A 21,900-nucleotide genomic window follows, 5' to 3' on the forward strand; every position below is an offset into this window, starting at 1 on the left:
TCTCATCATGCGCACCAAAAACAAACGCAGGAAAAAACGCATATAAACGCGTACAAACGCGCCTTTTTTTAACCACATGCGATTCCGCATGCGTCTAAAAAACGCTGCGTTTGTACGCGTTTATTCCACCACTTGCGGATGCGTTTTAAACGCTGCGGATTTAAATGCTAATGTGAAACTAGCCTAAGGGTACCGTCACACATTGAAATTTCCATCGCTACGACGTTACGATTCGTGACGTTCTAGCGATATCGTTACGATATCGCTGTGTCTGACACGCTACTGCGATCAGGGACCCTGCTGAGAATCGTACGTCGTAGCAGATCGTTTGGAACTTTCTTTCGTCGCTTGATCACCCGCTGACATCGCTGGATCGTTGTGTGTGACAGCGATCCAGCGATGTCTTCGCTTGTAACCAGGGTAAACATCGGGTAACTAAGCGCAGGGCCGCGCTTAGTAACCCGATGTTTACCCTGGTTACAAGCGTAAACGTAAAAAAACAAACCGTACATACTCACCCGTCGGTGTCCTTCAGGTCCCTTGCCGTCTGCTTCCTGCTCTGAGTGCCGGCCGGAAAGTGAGAGCAGAGCGCAGCGGTGCTGCGATCTGCTCTCACTGTGCGGCTGCACTCAGAGCAGGAAGCAGACGGCAAGGGACCTGAAGGACACCGACGGGTGAGTATGTACTGTTTGTTTTTTTATGTTTACGCTGGTAACCAGGGTAAACATCGGGTTACTAAGCGCGGCCCTGCGCTTAGTTACCCGATGTGTACCCTGGTTACCCGGGGACTTCGGCATCGCTCCAGCGCCGTGATTGCAACGTGTGACCGCAGTCTACGACGCTGGAGCGATGATTATACGACGCTGCGACGTCACGAATCGTGCCGTCGCAGCGATGAAAATTTCAATGTGTGACGGTACCCTAACTGGGCTGCTTTATCAGGAGGAATTTATCTCTAGAAGATTAGTAAACTTGCTGCCAGGTAGTCCATCCCCACCCCCCATCACTGATTGGCAGCTTTCTGCCTACGTGAATCATATACAAAACAATTTACAAGATAACCAGTTAAATGAAGCAAATATAAAATTTTATTAATGCTTATAATACCACAAATAGTTAAAACATGTAAAAAAGTGGGAAATCACAAGGTAGCATCACATTCCCACATATATAGAACACTAAAAACAAAATAGCATAATTGTCATGAGTTTGTCGCGTCCTCCTGGGAGATCTGGGGTTAGAAGATCACTACGTATTGTGAACTGCAGACCTTCCATTTACCCTGTGTGTTTGTGTCCCATATTAAATGAATTTGGTTTCCGCTGGTGCTCAAGAGACCCTTTCTATGCTGGTCAGAAACTTGCAGCTCCATTTTCATCTGCTTCGGATCTGGTCATTCGCTTTCCCTATAAAACCTGGCCAGACCTTCTCTGTTTGGCCAGTGAAAGCTTTGCTTCCTAGCTCCTTGAAGACGCTATGCTGAATAGGAGTTCATTGTTGCTACTGGAGATTGTTGCCTGCTGTATTTGGGTGCTTCCCTCATTGTCCTATTCACATTCGGTTGATACATTCCTATCCTTCCCTATATACTTCTTTACCTTTGGTGAGTGTTTGTGTCATGATCCAGTCCGGGGTGTTTCTGATTATTCTCTCCCCAGGATGGTCATGCGGGGGTTAATCTCTGCCTCGTATTGGGATCTGTCTGTGTCAGTTATAGTTCCTGTCTCTAGCTTGAGCAGCTGACCCCGTTATACCCCGATTTGTTCTCTGCCCGTTCACCTAGGTCCCGTTCCTGTGCTCCCCTGTGACTTCACCCATTGTAGTACTCGCTCTCTGTGTCGTGACCCCTTGGTATTTGACTTGGCTTGTCCTCTGACCTGTTTGACTGTCTTGCGTCTCTGGCTTTCCTGCTCCCGATTGGCTGACTTCTTTGGCTTGTTTTTGACCACGTGTATTGATGTGACCTCTGGTACTTTGTTCCCTCTCTGTTGCTGACCTGGCTTTGTCTGACTACTCTTTCGCCACCTAGTGGCTCCTGCCTGCTGCTCTGTGATTTCTCTGTGTACCTGTTTTCCTTCACCCGCACCCCCCTGGTGGAGGTTTTGTGCTACTGCGCTACAGCAGGAATTACATTGTAACTGACCATATTTTTAGAGGGGTTTATTCATTTTTTCCCCTGGCAATGGATCTGCTGCACAATCTGGCTGACCAGGTATCCAGTTTACTGCAGATAACGCGGGAATTGTCGGTAGAACATAGGGCCCTGGCCGCGTCCCATACTCAATTACAGAAAGAGTTGATGGAGATCGTTAAAACTGTACAGGGTGCCACCCCCCATGTTGTCAGCAGGTCTGGCGATTAAGTCGATGTCACTTTGCACTCTCCCAAAACCTCGGTCAAGCTCCCTGACACCTTTGCTTGTGAGAAGAATAAGTTTTGTACATTCAGGGAGGGTTGAAAATTGTTGTTTTCACTTAGACCTCGATCCTCTGGGGATGAGAGTCAGCGAGTGGGAATAATTATTTCCTTACTCCAAAAAGGTCATAAATCTTGGGCTTTCTCGTTGTCTCCCATTGCCCCTGAACGAATGTCGGTAGATAGGTTTTTTGAGGCCCTAGGACTTATCTATGATGAACCAGACAATGTTACGGTGGCATAGGATACTATCATGAGTCTTGCTCAGGGTAAGCTCTCAGCCAAATGGTATTGCTTGGAGTTTAGACGATGGTCCCAAGAAGTCTCATGGAATGACTCTGCACTCAAGTGCCATTTCCGGCGGGGACTGTCGGAACATTTGAAGAATGCCCTGGCTCTCCATCCACCACCTAGTTCTTTGGAGGAGGCTATGAATCAGGCCATCCAGATGGATCGAAGACTAAGGGAGAGTGGTGTCATGCAGCAAGAAGGTCCTTTGCTTCTGAGTAACCCTGATGCTACGCCTCAGTCCGAGCCCATGGAGGTGGGGGTCACCACCATTAAGGAAAGGGAGAGGAGACGATGACGTGATGGGAGACTGCTTCTACTGTGATAGTCTGGGACACTGGAAAAAGGACAGTTCTTCTACTCCCAATGTGCCAGGAAATGCCAAGTCTGGGTAACTGTCGAGGAGGATGCCCAGACTCCCAGGTACCTTTGTCCTCATCTCTGAAACTACTATTGGAAGTAAAACTTTGCGTCAAGAACGGTTGTACCTCTACTTCAGTTTTTGTGGATTGTGGGTCATCTCTGAAGTTTACTGACTCTGATTTGGTGGCCAAATGTATGATAGGGACAGTTAGGTTGGAAACTCCCATTAATATCGTGGCCATTGCTAAAACACCCCTTACTAAGAATGTTGCTAAGTTTATCTCTGAGGTGTTTATCCTTAAGGTGGGGTCCTGCCATCATGAACGTATTACATGTTTTATTATGGGAAATCTACCTGCGGAACAGGTGTTGGGGTTTCCCTGGTTACTGTTACATAACCCGATCATTGATTGGGAATCTCGGGGCATTGTTAATTGGGGACCTAATTGTTCTAAAGATTGCATTGTTAATGTGTCTGTGTCATCCGTCAGTCTGGAGGGTATTCTGGAGTACCTGAAGGATTTTGAGGATGTATTCTCCAAAAAGGAGGCTGAGGTTCTACCACCACACAGCCCATTTAATTTTGCTGTTAATCTAATCCCTGCTGCTAAACTGCCAAGGCCCATTTATATAATCTCTCCGGCCCTGAGCAGGCGGCTATGAAGGAGTATATCTCTGATAGTCGTCATAAAGGGCACCTTCACCCCTCTGTGTCTCCTGTGGCAGTGGGATTCTTTTTTGTGAAGAAAAAAGATGGTGGTTTACACCCATGCCTCGATTTTTGAGAATTGAACAAGATCACCGTGAGGAATACTTACCCCCTCCCACTTATTCCTGACTTGTACAATCAATTGTCTCGGGCCAGGTGGTTTTCTAAGTTAGACCTCAGGGGAGCATATAATCTCATCCGAATGTGGGAGGGGGATGAGTGGAAATCAGCTTTCCTCACCTCCGAGGGTTTGTTTGAGAACCTGATTATGCCTTTTAGTCAAACTAACGCGCCAGTGGTATTTCAGAATTTCATTAATCATTATCATTAAATCATTAATTTTGGGGGGATTTCATTGGGCACTTCATGTTGGACTCGGTTTGTCCTCTGACCTGTTTGACTGTCTTGCGTCTCTGACTTCTTTGGCTTGTTTTTGACCACGTGTATTGATGTGACCTCTGGTACTTTGTTCCCTCTCTGTTGCTGACCTGGCTTTGTCTTACTATTCTTTTGCCACCAGTGGCTCCTGCCTGCTGATCTGTGATTTCTCTGCGAGTGTACCTGTTTTCCTTCACCTGCACCCCCTGGTGGAGGTTGTGTGCTACTGCGATGCAGCAGGCATTACATTTTGTATGTTTGTTGCTTTCTGTGTTCCCTGTTTTGTCTTATATCTTGTTTACCTTATATTTCTGTCACAGACCTCACGGAGTGGGATAAGGGAGAGATCAGGGGTTAATACATGCACCGTAAGGTCGGAGACTTGGGCCTCTCTACCTTCAAGAGTACCCCCGGGACTGGGACAGGGGGAAGAAGGCAGGACATCGGGATCTTTTTGGGATTGACCACTGCCTTCCTGCAGCATATCCTCTTCTATTCATGTTTCTATCTTGCATAAGTTGTCTTTCCTCTGCTATATAATGATTCAGTGACTGTATGTGTGAATCTGATGTCACGACTAGTGTCAATGCATTTTTGTTACATTCTTTTTATATATTATGGATAAACCACTGTTGGTAGTGCAATAATTATCGGTTTGACAATTAATTCAGATGAAATTATGTTATTTTGCTTGAAGTGTTCTATATATGTGGGAATGTGATGCCACCTTGTGGTTTCCCATTTTTGTACATGTTTTTAACTATTTGTGGTATTATAACCATTAATAAAATTTGATATTTGGTTCATATAACAGGTTCTCTTGTACATTTATTTCTATATGATTTATGTTACTTTGTGCATTAAACCCTTTATTCTGTCCATGTGGAATACTCAATCCCACACATCCATTTATGGTATTTATTTGACTTTTGTGATGTGACTGTGGACATATTTGCTAAGCTTTCTGCCTATGCATAGTGTACACAGAAGGCAACGAATCAGTGGTGTGGGTGGGGTTATACACAGCTCAGTGTTCAGAGAACTGCTAGATGTGCCGCAGAGAAATCTGTGATTCTATCCAAACTTCGGCAAGCAGCCTTATAAGAAATATATCCCTGGAATCAGGGTCTCTGCGCTTAGATCAAGTTGCTCTCAGATAGGAGAGTAAAAACACGGTGATATATTCCCTCTAACCTAAGAAGACGGACACATTGTAAAGAATTTAATGCAGCTAAACGTCAAAATGTAATTGAATACAACATTTCCATTATAAAATTGATAAACCATTGTAAACCATATTGCTACCCACCTTGCCAACTCCTGTGGTGCCAGTAAACAACACAGAATGTTTTACAGCCAGTAGTTTTTCCATAAGATAGCCATAGCGCACTGTATCAGTCGTTGGAACCAGCATTTCAAAAAATGGCACATTGCTGTTATACTTGAAGGATGGAATAATTCTCTCCCACGGATCCAGGCGTTTTGTGTCATAATCCATATAGACACTCCACAGGTCACCAGAGGTTGGGAGCTGGAGGACAAGAGCAAGGCCAGAATCACACAGCCGTAGGTCACAGTCTGAGTGCGGACTGTGATGTACAGTCTGGCTGTGGCTCTCTTAACAGCCGGCCCTCATAAAATGCATGATTATGGGACTGTTAATTTCTGGTCGGGAGGTGAATCACGGACCGTTATACACAGATGTGTGAATGCAGTGAAATAAAGACAATCAAGAGAGTAATAAGGTTCTGATACTCATCAATAATTGCATGTTCTAAACTGTAAAACAAGAAGGAAGGGGGAGGTGGCTAGCTGTGACCACTTCTACTGTGACTATATGGCAGAGTATATTATTCATCATTTAAAATTAATAAAAAAATATCATTTAATTATTGCGGCTTTTTCAATAGTAATGAATGTATCTTCAGAATATTATAAATAATATGCAATATCACTTTCTTGTCATTGACATAGAGAAATAGAGATACGAGAATACTGAAATATTAAAAAATAATAGTAATGAACCCACATTTTGGATATCTACATTTAAGGACAAGTGGTGTTTACTTTGAATACAATTGCATTTTTCAGAAAATTCACAACTGAATAGTTGAAACTACCTAAAAATACACAGAGAATAGAGTTCTGCACAATTCTAAATAATTGGTAGTGCCATTGCTCGAGTTTAGCAGAGATATATTCTGTAGGTTATGAAACACTGACACCTAGCGTCAAGTTAAAATATATACCTGGATAAAAGTGTAAACCCCAGTATGACTGAGCTTACTATTTGCTATCATTGTGGGGGTGTAAGGATAATCTTTTGCTGCTTACCTTGGCTTCAGGGTTATCTTCAAACTGGTGTCTGACAAATGTATCAAAAGCATCCCAATGATTTTCTGTTAGATTTCCACCAATAGACCAGACATAACAGAAGACAAAAGTCTGACAGATAACGCTATTTAGTCTTGAGTGCTCCTAAAAATGACAACAATGAAAAAGCAAAAAAAAAAATTTCTTATTCCAGATGACTCACCCTATAGGTCACAGGAACATCTATATAACAAAACTGCCGTATTTGACGTCCTTATTAGCCAACTGCACATGTCAGAACAAAAGGCAGGTGTGCAACGTGATTTTGAAAATGCACAATTGAAGTCTCCAGCGCCATCTTGGAAAGATTATTAAGCGCTGTGCACAGGTCCCTGGAACCAAATTACCTAAAGCTCACCTTTACAGTTTGTCTGGGCCATAAAAATTATGTAAACAAAAGTGTAAGGAAGGGTCATTTTTTCTGATCGCATTGGGAGATTTGTTGTAATTTATCTTGATGATATATATATATTTTTATTTTTTTTTGCCTGATTTGGATTCTTACCAGGGACATGTCCGTGTAGTATTACAAAGGTTGAGGGAGAATTCTTTGTTCATTAAAATTGAGAAATGTATTTTTTCTGCTCGGGAAACTTCATTCCTGGGGTTCATTTTACCGGCTGATGGCTTTGAGATGGATCCTGGGAAGGTGCAAGCCATGTTACAATGGGTCCAACCTTGTGACCTTAAAGCTTTGCAACGTTTTCTAGGATTCTCCAACTATTATAGGAAATGTATTATGGGGTTTTTCTCTGATTGCTAAACCACTTACTGACCTCACATGTAAAAGGGGCGGTTCTCAAGGTTTTGCCACCAGATACTATGAGGACTTTTGAAAAATTGAAAGACGTTTTATGTCTGCTGCTGTTCTAATCCAACCCGATCTCCAAGAACAAATCATTGTGGAGTTTGATGCTTTGGAGATCGGGGTAGAGGCCGTTGTATCTCAGGGATCCAAATGCTGGCCAGTTTTCGGCCATGTTCTTTTTTCTTGAGAAAATGTCTGTCTGCTGAAAGAACTCATGATGTTGGGAATCGTGAGTTACTCGCTGTTAAATTAGCCTTTGAAGAATGGAGATATTTTTTGGAGGGTGCAGTTCATCAAGTCACTGTGGTCAATGACCATAAGAATTTAGCTTATATTTAGCTAAGCTATTATATTTAACTCCAAAACAGACCAGGTGGACCTTATGTTTCTCTAAGTTTAATTTCTCTACAATATTAAGGCCAGGGTCCAAGAATCTGAAGGCTGACGCATTACCATGCAGTCTTAGTTCAGTTTCTCCTCCAGAACCTCCATCCTCCATCCTCCCTAAGGGCATTGTGGTTTCTGTGGTAAACTCGGAGTTGGAACCTGACATCCAAATTATTTGTGCCTGTGTACCTAAGATTGCGTCTGTTGCAGGAATTTCATGATTCTGTCTTGAGTAGTCATCTCATGATTTATTTATAAATTGCCACTTGATGAAGACGGTTTACCATCGAAACGCGTTGTGGGCTTAAGAAATTACTACCTTGTCTTTATGTTCTTTGCTCTCCTTTGATCGTTTTCTACATCTTCCCAGATCGCCTTGTCAGGGCCTTTCATTCTAAGTTTCCTCAGAAACCTGGGGTCCGGTGGCCCCCCAAAGAAAAGTGGGTAATGTCATGATTCCTCCTCTCAGTGTGATGAGTGGCAACTTAGCTGTCCAATCTGGGGCAGGGGTGTGCTGAGCTGTCAGAATCATAATAGACAACTCAGCCATCCAATCTGAGACTTGGGAGTGCTGAGCTGTCAGTGTAGTGAGTGACAGTCCAGTCACCCAATCATGGCTGGGGCGTGCTGGGTTTCCTACAGGTGTCTCCTATTCTAAATGATTCCCAGGCTATTTAGCTGGCTCTCTGCCTCTGATCTCTGCCAGTTGTGTGTGGTGTGTGTTACTCTGTGCTTTGAGTTTTAGTTTTCTTTGTGCCCGACCTTGGATTTTCTTTTGACCATGAGTCTGAGTAGTGACTAGCGTCACACCAATGTTGCCCATTTCTTTGTGTTCTCAATGCTGAAAAACATGGCAATACTCGGATTGGCTCCAAATTTATTCTGTAGCATGAAAATGACCGAAACATACAGCCAGTGACATTTATAAGTATCTTCAGTGTAAAGAAAAACCTAGAAGTGTTGACGTGGTCCCACAGAGCTCTGATCTCAATATCTTTGAATCCGCCTGGGTTTTCATGAAGCAATAAAACGCAAGCCTACATCCACAGAATATCTCTAGCTAAAGGGTTAAATAATGCTGAACCATTCACATGTCTCAACAAGGAACCAGGATAACAACCTCTATTGCCGAAGAAATCCTTAACCACTTTAGCTAGGTAGCACCCGTGCCTTGGAACCTCATACAGGCCTACCAGCATACACCGGCCAACTTGACCCGTCTTTTGAATGACTGAAAACCTTCCACTCTATCCTCCATCAAAGTCATCTCACCAACCTGCAGGCCTCCTTTGTGCCTGCTTAGAGTAAGTAACCAGTTCACCAATCTGAAAAGCCCCATAAAAACGCTAAAGCAAAAGTGGCCATGAACAGTAACACCGCATAATTAGACATAACCCATTCTTCAACAAGACAGTAGCCTGTCCAACAAACTGAAGGAAACCGGTCTCCTCCTATCATGACTATGCGTCACTCTATGAAAAAAATTCTCAATCAAAATTCCGTCACCAATGACACTGATCTAGCTCCATCATGACCAGCCAAAGCCAATACAAAAACAACCGATCCCTATACGAGGAACCGACTCCCGTACTCACACCTAAAACTTGCCACATTTCTCTGTACCGGCACCACATAGCTATGCACACCGATTGTTTATTTAATTCAAAACTACCGCTTCATAATCTGACTTAGCCATTAAAGCCCCACACTGATCTCACTAAATTCGCCGCTTTATCAAATAACACATATGATACGGAGGACATTTTCAGATCAATGTTGTCATTAACCGACGCACCAGCTGGATAAGACAAATAATGAATAAGCCTAAACTTATTAGGTTCATGTTTTGAGACCAAGCCCAACAGAGACACCCTCAAAATTGACCATGGAGGTTCTGAAAATTAAACCCGCCATACGGTCAAACGGAATCCTAAAACCTTCCAAAAAAAGAGACTGAAGCACAACTTCTAAATTCAGGTACCTACTTTAAAAAAGAGAAGCATTGTCGTGAGTCCTCCCTTTTTCCAGCACCCTCACCAGACTTTCCTTTTGCATGCTTAAAACACTTTGACAGGCTGTGACTCCCCCCACAACTGGAATACTCATGTTTGAACTTACACAAAGCCTCAAATTTGCATTGACCCTCATTATACTGCCAGCAAAAACACTCTTCTTTGGGATGCCAAGGATTTACCTGCTGGGTTAGAAACCCCGAGCCCCCTCCAAAGGGCTGTGAGGCGGGAGCTGCCATTAGGCGCATCCACAAGGATATGTCCTTATGATCCCACCTCATGTCCAACCTCACAGCCTTATGCTGTCTAATTTTCTCATGATACCAAAATCAGGCTATACAGTACCTCGCGTCCATATTCCCAAACAGAGCAGAACAATGCTCAGGCTCTTTTTCCCCTATCCCACTTGCCAGAATTACAAACACCTGAAACCAGTTAGAAAATGTCCATGGAATTAACCGATCCCGTGGTTTTTTTTTTTCCTCCTCTTACTTCTCTTTTTTTTGGAATCGCTAGGCTACACTTTATCCAAATTGAACTTCTCCAAAGGAACTAGTGAAAATATTTCCATATACTTCCCCTTCCAAATCTTAACTCTAACATCCTGCTCCAAATGCACCCCTAAAGGTGCCCTCAAAACAAACATAAACCTTGCTCCTCGCCTGATCATCCAAACACACTACCTCATCTTCTTTATCCTTAGAACCTGTTCCTGCCACCACTCCAGCAGACTCCCCTTTGCTGTTCCACACTAGGGCCTTCCTGACCAACAACCGGCACTCCAACAACAGGAAAATCAAATGCATTTATAGTCTGTTCATGAGGCTGCATAAGAGGTGTCCTCAGATCAGCCATACCATTGTCTGCTGGCGCTATAGGGGTCCTAGAATTGCAGACAGGCCCAGGGGGAACTACAGGAGGGACCGGCTGACAGTGTCTACTGCTAACTTTCCCGATCCCTGCACTCCAGACCTCGACCGCCGCAGTCCACTTTGCAGCATGCCGGGAGGAATCTCCAGTAAGGGGAGCTCTGAAGATCCTGACTGGGCCACTGCCATCTGCGCAGTATGATGTGTTCGCTGATCTCACCCCCAGGTGGCTGTGGGAAGGGCCGCTCTTATCCGTGATACCGGATTAAACCCCCTGGCTGGCACATCACCAGGGGTCACCGCTAGACAGGTCCAGGTTACAGAAGGCTGTGAATCAGAAGTAGGCTACAACTCAGCCCCCCCCTACTTCCGGAAGGAGGCCATGGCATCGGTGAGGATTCCTCAGGACATGTGCTACACTACACCTGCCCCAGATGGTACCCAAAGGGGCTCGTGGATCACCGCCTGGCTCGCTCCTTAACTACTCTCTGGGTTAATAGCAGTTCTTGTGTCTTGTGGACAGATGAGACCAAGATAGAGCTTTCTGGTAAAGCATAACATGCTACTATTTACCGAAAACAGAATGAGGCCTACAAAGAAAAGAACACAGTACCTACAGTCAAATATGGTGGAAGTTCAAAGATGTTTCGGGGTTGATTAGCTGCCTTTGGCACTGGGTGCCTTGACTTTGGTAGTCTTCAGATTTCATAATGCCTTGCACAAAGAATTTTAGGTTGCAATGTAGTGCCCAGTGTCAGAAAGCTGGGTTTGCGTCCTAGGTCATGGGTTTACCAGCAGAACACTGACCCAAAACATACTTCAAGAAGTTCCCTATAAGGTTAGTAAGGGGGAGAAGCTATGTCAGATCAGGGGGAAGGAATGGCAGCGGACGCAGCCGCAGCCCCTGTGATGTCCCAAGACATCGGGGTGGATGCAGCCGCCGGACTCCTGGCACCCCCAGGCCCCGCAGCTTCTACCAACAGGCCGGACCCCGCTGCAGCTACAGAGCCCATCATGCCGCTGTCCATGCCCTATGTTCCTGGAGTGGCCTGGCTTCCACAATATTCCGGGAGTCCCATACATTAAGTGACTTTAAAGAAAGGCTCCGCAGCCTATTTGAGGTATATCCCCTGACCGAGCATGAAAAGGTCAGCATCTTAATTGGACAATTGATAGGCGCAGCCCTAAGAGAAGTGAAATCCTGGCCAAATATGGAAAAAAGGAACTGTGCAGCAGATATTTGCTAAATTTAAGACCACCTTTGACACCCGCACCGCTGCAGAAATCAAAATGAGGTTCTTTGGGTGCAAACAGAGAGCACAGGATAGCATACGGGACTATGCCCTTAATCTCCAGGAGGCACTGTGGGCCGTCAGACAGGTTGACCCTAACAATGTGCAAGATGGAGACAAACTCTTAAAGGAACAGTTCATTGAGGGTCTCCTGTCCTACAACCACAGGACACAGCTGCGCATCCTGGCTTTGCAAAACCGTGACCTAGACTTTGCGCAATTTAAGGACAGCGCCATCAAGGTGTTGCACAAACAACCACCAAGCCGCGCAGTACCTCCTAAGTATCCAGCCCTCACGTACCACCAGGAGGTGGCGTCATATCCTCAGGTCCCTGCTGAGGCCGATGCCCAGGTCCTCGATGATGATTCTCCGGCAGGACTACACGCCTCCAGATGCAGGAGCTGGTACCAAGAACTTTGCTGCGTCGGCCCGGACCATGCAGTCCCTACAGGAGGCCCCCAAGGAGAAGATCAAGCTGGTTTCCTGGCAACGACAGAAAATGATCCCGCTGACCAGAGGGAGAGACGATGATCGTTATCATCAGGACGGACGACCCATCTGCCGCCGCTGTGACCAGGCAGGACACATCGCAAGGTACTGTTATTTAAACAAGCGACCCCTGGGGCAGAGGACCAACCCCAAGGAATAGGACAACCAGGCCCACAAAATTGGCGAGCCAAGTACATTGGAGGACGACCTGTCCTTCCCGTTATGATCGATGGCATCCCAATGAACGCTTTATTGGACACCGGTTCTCAGGTGACAACTATGCCTTACATTCTTCATAAGCATTATTGGGCTGACCCAGACATTAAACGTGGCCCAGCTGATGATTTGATAACAGTAGCCAGTAACGGTCAGCCGTTGCCGCAGGTGGGGTACAAAGAGGTCAGGGGCGGGTAGAATTGCAGGCCCAAGGAATAGTGATTGTTGATATTGACCGACGTGAACGTAACCCCATGATGACCATTGGTACTAATGTCATAGAAAATTGTCTTGCAGACATTATTGTCTTATTGCAACAGGTGGCCGAAACTGCTGGTTCCAGTGAACAACGTGTACTGCAGAAAGAAATCTGGTACAGAGACAGCAGGTTGAACTATCTGGTGGAGAAATTGGCCGTGCCACAGTGAGTGATTCAATCCCCATTGCAATACCCCCCAGGACTGAAATGTTAATATGGTGTCGGACCCTAGTAGAACCTGTGCATTCAGATAGTAGGCCCACAATTCTGACAGCCAGATGGGTGGTTGAAATCCGCAAGGGGAGGGTGCCAGTTCATGTCCTTAACTGTGGAGAGAAGGAGGTCCACCTAACCAAATATGCAACACTTGCCAAACTGTTTACTGTTGATAATAATGTGATACAGGCAACAGAACCCTTGGTCCGGTCCAACCAGGCGGAGGACAATGGCTCTGCAGGACAAATGGAAGATTGGTGTCAGAAATTACATGTTGGCACTGACACTATACCATCACACCAAAAACAAGGGGCTTACAGGGTGGTCCATGAGTATGAGCAAGTATTCAGCAAACACCCACTAGATTTTGGGCGGTAAAAGGGATTCAACATCATATCCCCATGGGAGATTATCTGCCCATTAAGGAAAGATACCGGCCTGTACCCCCAGCTCGTTATCAGTGTGCCAAAGACATGTTATGAAAGATGAAGGAGTCTGGGGTAATCAGAGATAGTTGTAGCCCCTGGGCAGCTCCATTAGTCCTCGAAAAAAGGAAAAAGGATGGCACAATGAGAATGTGTGTAGATTATAGGCAGCTAAACCGCCTTACACACAAGGATGCATACCCATTGCCTAGAATAGAAGAGTCATTAGCTGCTTTAAAATCTGCTAACTACTTTTCCACCTTGGATCTCACCAGTGGGAACTGGCAGGTTCCCGTAGCAGAGGCGGATAAGGAAAAGATGGCCTTCACCACACCGATGGGTCTCTGTGAATTCAACTACATGCCGTTCGGACTGTGCAATGCCCCAGGAACGTTTCAGAGGATGATGGAGTGCTGTCTCAGGCACAAGAACTTCGAAACCATCTTGTTGTACCTGGAATAGATGTCATCGTCTTCTCCAAGACTTATGAGGACCATCTGAAGCACCAAGCCGAGGTGTTCAAAGCTCTGTCCAACTTTGGCTTAAAGGTAAAACCATCGAAAAGTGGTGCCGAGAGTGTGGCCCATGTAGCTTGCGCAGAAAGGACCGTGACAGCCAGAGGGCTCCCCTACAGCCCATAGTCACCAAACAGCCACTTGAACTGGAGGCCTTAGACCATGTGAAGCTAACTCCAAGCCAGTCAGGCTTTGTCTACGCTTTGACTATTGTGGATCACTACTCCAGATTCCTAGTAGTCGTACCTGTCAAGGACCTGACAGCAAAGACGGCAGCCAAAGCCTTCCAACAGCACTTCTGTAGACCACATGGATATCCTGAGAAGGTACTTACTGATCAAGGACCAGCCTTCGAAACGGAAGTGTTTCAAGAATTCTGCAACCTCTACAGATGTAAAAAGATCAGGACCACACCGTACCACCCACAAACCAATGGAATGTGTGAGAAGATGAACCAAGTAGTGATTGACTTAAGGTACCTTCACATTAAGCGACACTGCAGCGATAGCGACAACGATGCTGATCACTGCAGCGTCGCTGTTTGATCACTGGAGAGCTGTCACACAGACCGCTCTCCAGCGACCAACGATGCCGAGGTCCCCGGGTAACCAGGGTAAACATCGGGTTAGTAAGCGCAGGGCCGCGCTTAGTAACCCGATGTTTACCCTGGTTACCAGCGTAAAATGTAAAAAAAACAAACAGTACATACTTACATTCGCGTCCCCCGGCGTCCGCTTCCTGCACTGACTGAGCGCCGGCCCTAACAGCAGAGCGGTGATGTCACCGCTGTGCTGTACTTTCACTTTCACTTTACGGCGCTCAGTCAGTGTGAGAAGCGGACGCCGGGGGACGCGAAGGTGAGTATGTACTGTTTGTTTTTTTACATTTTACACTGGTAACCAGGGTAAACATCGGGTTACTAAGCGCGGCCCTGCGCTTAGTAACCCGATGTTTACCTTGGTTACCAGTGTAAAACATCGCTGGTATCGTTGCTTTTGGTGTCAAACACGACGATACACGCCGGTCTGACGACCAAATAAAGTTCTGAACTTTGTTCAACGACCAGCGATATCACAGCAGGATCCTGATCACTGCTGCGTGTCAAACTAAACGATATCACCAGCCAGGACGCTGCAACGTCACGGATCGCTAGCGATATCGTTTAGTGTGACGGTACCTTTACTAAAGACATTGCCTTTACATGAAAGACACTAATGGCCAGAGAAGTTACCAGACTTGGTAGACTTATACAACCACATTCCAGTGAATTCCACCAACTGCACTCCAGCATACCTTATGAGAGGAAGATCTAGCAAAATACCTGTTGATCTAGATATGGGAGTCCTAACCCCAGAAAATACCTCATCTGATTCAGATTTGGATACCGAGAGACAACAAAGGTACCGCCAAGTACAAGAGTGCGTTGAAAGAAGCCTATCACAAGCGAGACAAAAGCAAGAAAGAGACTATAACCTACGAGCACCTGCAATTCCCTTGTCACCAGGTGAACAAGTGCTAAAACGTAAAAGAAGACTGCACAAACTTGACGACCAGTGGGAAGCAGAACCGTATACTATCCTACCTTCAAACTTCGACAACACAAAAGTCTGCCTTATCAGTAAAGATGGAGGAGAAACGTCAACTGCAGTATCCAGAGACCATCTCAAAGTATGCCCTGATAAACTGAGGAACAAAGAAACAGACCCAGGAACATCTCCACCCATGGAAGAAGAAGAAAAGAGAATTCACACCGTTCTTGGAGATTTTCCCCAGTCTTGGACTCAAGTGCATCAGGCCATAGTGATACCTGTCTTGACTTTTCCCCAGAACAAAATGTGATTCCAGACCATCCTGAACCTGAAGAGACTCTGCACCAACAGGTTCAAGCAGCAAACGTCACCCCAGCAGTGGAACCAGAGAATCCACCCTCTGCTATTGGTGAATCTGTCAGACCCATGGTGAATCTAAGAATTTGTAGACGCTTGCCCAGTTTGCCAATACAATGCAGGCCTACAAACAGTACACACACTAGTGGGTCCACTACAGTAACAGCAGACATGTTAAATCAGGAACTACACAGGTCTACTCGTAGTACCAAAGGTCAAATCCCAGCTCGTTACAGGGAATAAAAATGTCAATAATTGCTGTTATTTGTTTGAATTGCTTGCTTACATTTGTTACAGGTTATATGGACATTGAGGTAATGGACAGTGAATTACCCACAAGACTTTCATTGTAAATAGTTTGACACCCTCAACCTGCACCCTGGTTCTGCCCACTTTGCCGGCGTGGGTAGGGCCTTTCTTTGTTTCTACGGACCAAAGACAACACCAGATGTACTTTTATAAACTTGTTTTTGCAACGTTTAAGCATCAAAACCTCCCATAAAGGAAAGCCAAAATTTTACAATTGTTCAAATGTTTTTCAAAAATGTTTTTCAAAATGTTTGCATTATTTAACCTGTACCTGTTTTCTTTTCCCAGTCCAGGAGTACTGGATTTAACGGGGGGAGTGTGACGCCCCAGGGTCCTGGTTGTCACAGTGACATTGCATTCCTCATGGGGAGAGTGATGTTACGTTTGGAAGTGATGAAGGAAGATCTTTTATCAGGTAACCACAATGCATTCAACATGTTCACACTCCAGACCAGAAGGGGGAGCTCTAAACCTGTTTAAGGTGAACGCCCCTATAAATACATCCTGATCTGGAGGGAAAGGGTTCAGTTTCAGTTTAGAGAGTGAGAGACACAGAAGAGAGCAGACCGACATAGAGTGTCAGAAGGGGCCTGTAGTCTGAAGTACTGCAGCTCCTGGAGGAAGAAACATACAGAAAGCCAAACAATGTTGCAGTGAGCGTGCAGGAGAAGAAGCACAGGAGATTAACATCAGGGGAGACCAGCTAAGATCAGGCTGCCTCCCTCTGAAGCGCAGATAACCGGTAACCAGACCACCGAGGTTGTAAGGAGTACGACTTACAGCAGAGACCGGCAGGACAGCTGAATTGCAAGTTATCTGTCCCCACATACACCTGAAGGCACGGTGACTTCCTTAAAGGCTGGGACGTGCTAGAGTCCCTATAAACCACCTCAAGTCACCAGTCATACGGGTTGTGTCCTATCCTATACGGGGGACAGAGAGAGAACATCTGTGAGGACCTTATCTGAAGCCACAGGCAGTAAGGAACTACAACGCCACCGCGCTAGAGGAAGGCTTTTAACTCCACTTGGTAAAGGGGACTCTGGATTCACTTCCAAGCCGGCCGGATGCTGCCTGCCCTGTGATCTGGTGCCCTGGACTGTGGCTGTCGAAGTCTTCAGTAAATAAGGTAAAGAGACTGCAAACCTGCGTCCTCGTTCTTTACTGCGCCATTCACCATCTTCCATCTACACACCGGGAGCCTTGGGGATATACTTCACCTGTGGGCAGTTAAACCATCTAGCTGCCATAACATCACCCCAGAGGACCCCTTAAAGCAGAGTCGGTCCCCACTGACCGAACACCACAGGTGGCGTAACGAACATAAACTTTTTACATGGGCGCCCAGGGCCACGGACTGGGTCGCAGCCACCGTGACATCCCCCTGTGAACCGCCGGACCCGGTACCGAGTACCCCACGGCCCTGGCGAGCGACTGATATCCATCCCTTTTTGGAGGTTCTGTGTGAAATTTAAGTCCGGTTTGCCTTTTTTACCTCTGTTCTTTGTGTTGTTCCAATACACACAAAAAATAAACATGCACAGGTGCTTCTCACAAAATTAGAATATCATTAAAAGGTTAATATATTTCAGTTCTTAAATGCAAACCGTGAAAGTCATATATTAGAGTCATTACAAACAGAGTGATCTATTTCAAGAGTCATTGCTTCATGAGCCACCACACACAGACATATCCAGGACATGGGCTACAAGTGTCGCATTTCTGGAGTCAAGCCATTCATGACCAACAGACAACGCCAGAAGCATCTTACCTGGGTCAAGTAGAAAAAAAATGGATTACTGCTCAGTGGTCCAAGATGTTGTTTTCAGATGAAAGTAAAGTTTGCATTTCATTTGGAAATCAAGGTCACAGAGTCTGGAGGAAAAGGGGAAAGGCACAAAATCCAAGATGCTTGAGGTGTAGTGTGAAGTTTCCAGAATTAGTAATGATTTGGGGAGCCATGTCATCTGCTGGTGTAGGTCCACTGTCTTTTATCAAGACCAAACTCAGCGTAGCCGTCTACCATGAAATTTTAGAGCACTTCATGCATCTCTCTGCTTTTTGGAAATGGAAATTTCATTCTCCAGCAGGACTTGGCACCTGTTCACACTGCCAAAAGTACCAATACCTGGTTTAAAAACAATAGTATCACTGTGCTTGACTGGCCAGCAAAACTCGCCTGACCTTTGCCCCATAGAGAATTTATGGGAAGACACGAAACCCAAAAATGCAGACAAGCTGAAGGCTGCTATCAAACAACCTGGGCTTCCGTAACATCTCAGCAGTGCCACAGGCTGATCGCCTACATGGCACGCTGCATTGATGCAGTAATTGATGCACAAGTATTGAGTGCATTTACTGAACATACATTTAGAGGGGCCAACATTTTGAATTTTAAAATCATTTTTCAAGCTGGTATTATAAAGTATTCTAATTTACTGAGATAATGACTTTTGGGTTTTCATTGGCTGTAAGCCATAATCATCAACATTAACAAAAATAAACACTTGAAATAGATCACTCTGTTTGTAATGACTCTATATAATATAGGAGTTTCACTTTGTGTATTGAAGAACTGAAATAAACTAACTTTTTTATGTTATTCTAATTTTGTGAGAAGCATCTGTATATACAGTGGGTACGGAAAGTATTCAGACCCCTTTACATTTTTCACTCTTTGTTTCATTGAAGTAATTTGGTAAATTCAAAAAAGTTCATTTTTTTCTCATTAATGTACACCCCATCTTGACTGAAAAAGTTTTTCACACCTGGATTTGAGGATCCTCTGCTATTCTTCCTTGCAGATCCTCTCCAGTTCCATCAGGTAGGATGGTGAACGTTTGTGGACAGCCATTTTCAGGTTTCTCCAGAGATGCTCAATTGGGTTTAGGTCAGGGTTCTGGCTGGGCCAGTCAATAATGGTCACAGAGTTGTTTTGAAGTCACTCCTTTGTTATTTTAGCTGTGTGCTTAGGGTCATTGTCTTGTTGGAAGGTGAACCTTCAGCCAAGTCTGAGGTCCAGAGCACTCTGGAAGAGGTTTTCATCCAGGATATCTCTGCACTTGGCCCCATTCATGTTTCCTTCAATGACAACCAGTCATCCTGTCCCTGCAGCTGAAAAACACCCCCATAGCATGATGATGCCACCACCATGTTTCACTGTTGGGATTGTATTGGGCAGGTGATGAGCAGTGCCTAATTTTCTCCACACATACTGCTTAGAATTATCACCAAAAAGGTCTATCTTCATCTCATTAGACCAGAGAATCTTATTTCTCATAGTCTGGTAGTCCTTCATGTGTTTTTAAGCAAACTCTATGGGGCTTTCATATGTCTTGCACTGAGGAGAGACTTCCGTCAGGCCACTCTGCCATAAAAGCATTCAAGCAAATAAGGTAGCACACTGTAGCGCTGAAACATGCAAACATAAAATGTATAGGAGTTGGCGACTCTAGGTTTAGCACCTGTTCACACTTGGTCTGTGTATGGATGTGACGGTCAGTTTTTTCAAATGTACTCTGCCATAAAGGCCCAGCTGGTGGAGGGCTGCACTGATAGTTGAGTTTTTGGAACTTTCTCCCATCTCCCTACTGCATCTCTGGAGCTCAGCCACAGTGATCTTGGGGTTCTTCTTTACCTCTCTAACCAAGGCTCTTCTCCCACGATTGCTCAGTTTAGCTAGACAGCCAGGGCTAGGAAAACTTCTGGTGGTCCCAAACTTCTTCCATTTAACGATTATGGGGGCCACTGTGCTCTTAGTAACCTTGAGTACTGTACAAATTCTGTTGTAACCTTGGACAGATCTGTGCCTTGCCACAATTCTGTTATTGACTTCCTTGGCCAGTTCCTTTGATCCCATGATTCTCATTTGGTCGGACATGCACTGTGAGCTGTGAGGTTTTATATAGACAGGTGTGTGCCTTTCCAAATCAAGTCCTATCACTTTAATTAAACACAGCTGGACTCCAATGAAGGAGTAGAACCATCTCAAGGAGTATCACAAGGAAATGGACAGCATGTGACTTGAATATGAGTGTCTGAGCAAAGGGTCTGAATACTTATGACCATGTGATATTTCAGTTTTTCTTTTTTATTACATTTACAAAAAAATCTACATTTCTGTTTTTTTTTTCAGTCAAGATGGGGTGCAGAGTGTACATTAATGTGAAAATATGAACTTTTTTGAATTTACCAAATGCTGCAATGAAACAAAGAGTGAAAAATTTAAAGAGGTCTGAATACTTTACGTACCCACTGTAACAAAACATGTGTAACGGTAATTGCAATAATTTTCTGTGATAAAAAATTATTTTTCTGTAACAATTTCAAGGGTGCCAACACTTTCGACCAAGACTGTACATATATGTAAACTGGACTCTTGTGTCTTATATCATGTAATAGCAATGATTAGCCATTAGCAGATGTACCATTTTTAGGTCAGGTCCTCCTTTTCCAAGTAGCAGGGATTCAAGAAGACAGCAGAGAGTAGTCACTTTACTGATATCCACATGTGAGATGGCTTGAGTGCATTTTCTGGTGACAAATTTGAGGCCATCTTCAACATAGCGTCCAAATAAATCCAAAAGAAGCTGCTTCATTTCATCAGTCAGCTGTAAATGACAAAATATGAATAAAACATGAATACTTTCTACATACAATGCAAAATATGTGCATGTGACTGTTAGCAGAAAAATACAAGAAATAAAGGAAGCAAACAGAAAAATAGTGTATAAAATGACAATAATCTGTCTCCTTTGGGATTTCCTAAAAATAATTGACAATTGTAAAACAGCCCAGCAATGGAAAAATACACTACTATCTTCCAAGGTTAGAACCATCTCGGTATGACTTTATAGTTAAATATAGTCTATTGAGAAGGAAATAAAAATTATCCAATGTTTTATTATATTTTGTGCATAAATAAACTATAAAGAATTAAAGCATAAAGCATGAGCACTAGGTAAACTATAAAGCTAGGTCAGATTTACACATCACGTATTTGGTGGGGATTTAACAAGTGGATTTTACACACACAGCACAAGCAAAGTGGATGAGTTTTAACTTTATCTCTAGCACATGCTGCTGGTGTGGAATCCACATGGACTATGGAGCCGGTTCATCAAGACTGGTGTAGCGCACGCTTGTGCTGCTAAGGCATTGCTGGAATAGGAGGAGCGAAATTCATAAAGAGGTGTATGACGGTTAATTAATTCAGCACCTCCTCTCCGTGCGAAAAGCCAGAAAATGCTACTTGATTCAGAGATTGGAGTAGCATTTCTGGCATATAAAAAACAGTTCCTCCCCAACTCCACCCAATTCAGCTGAGCTGAGTCATACTGGTGTGAAAATGCAAAGGTTGCAAAATGTCAAAGCTTTTACTCATTTTTCCTGACATAAAGCTGTGATGAATATGCCCCACTGTTTTTTATTACTATTTTTTTAAAACCACAACTTTTTGAGCAATGTAAAACGGTGAAATCTGCACGCTTATTCTGCTGTATAGTCTGCTGGAGAAAAGCTGCAGAAACTGTAAAAAATTCCATACCAAATACTCAACGTGTGAATGTAGCCTGCTTGCTGCAACTGGAATATCCATCTAAGGCTAGTTTCACACTAGCGTTTGCAGCAGCTGCGGAGGGCTGTGGACTTCCTCCGTGAAGCCCCGCCCTCGGCCGCACCTTCGCTGCTAG

At 44.6% G+C, this 21,900-nt stretch overlaps 1 protein-coding gene across 1 annotated transcript in view; it reads right to left on the bottom strand.

Moving 5' to 3' along the window:
* Positions 1-21,900, bottom strand: part of DNAH6 (dynein axonemal heavy chain 6) — a 717,942-nt gene that overhangs the window by 443,850 nt on the left and 252,192 nt on the right. The window contains exons 36-38 of the mRNA XM_077275462.1: positions 20,638-20,820; positions 6,488-6,631; positions 5,463-5,684 (exon numbers count right to left, since the gene is read on the bottom strand). Coding sequence (XP_077131577.1) covers positions 5,463-5,684; positions 6,488-6,631; positions 20,638-20,820 — 549 coding nt within the window. The remainder of the gene's footprint in view (positions 1-5,462; positions 5,685-6,487; positions 6,632-20,637; positions 20,821-21,900) is intronic.

The sequence above is a fragment of the Ranitomeya variabilis genome, chromosome 1 (assembly GCF_051348905.1).
Source record: "Ranitomeya variabilis isolate aRanVar5 chromosome 1, aRanVar5.hap1, whole genome shotgun sequence".
NCBI lineage: Eukaryota > Metazoa > Chordata > Amphibia > Anura > Dendrobatidae > Ranitomeya > Ranitomeya variabilis.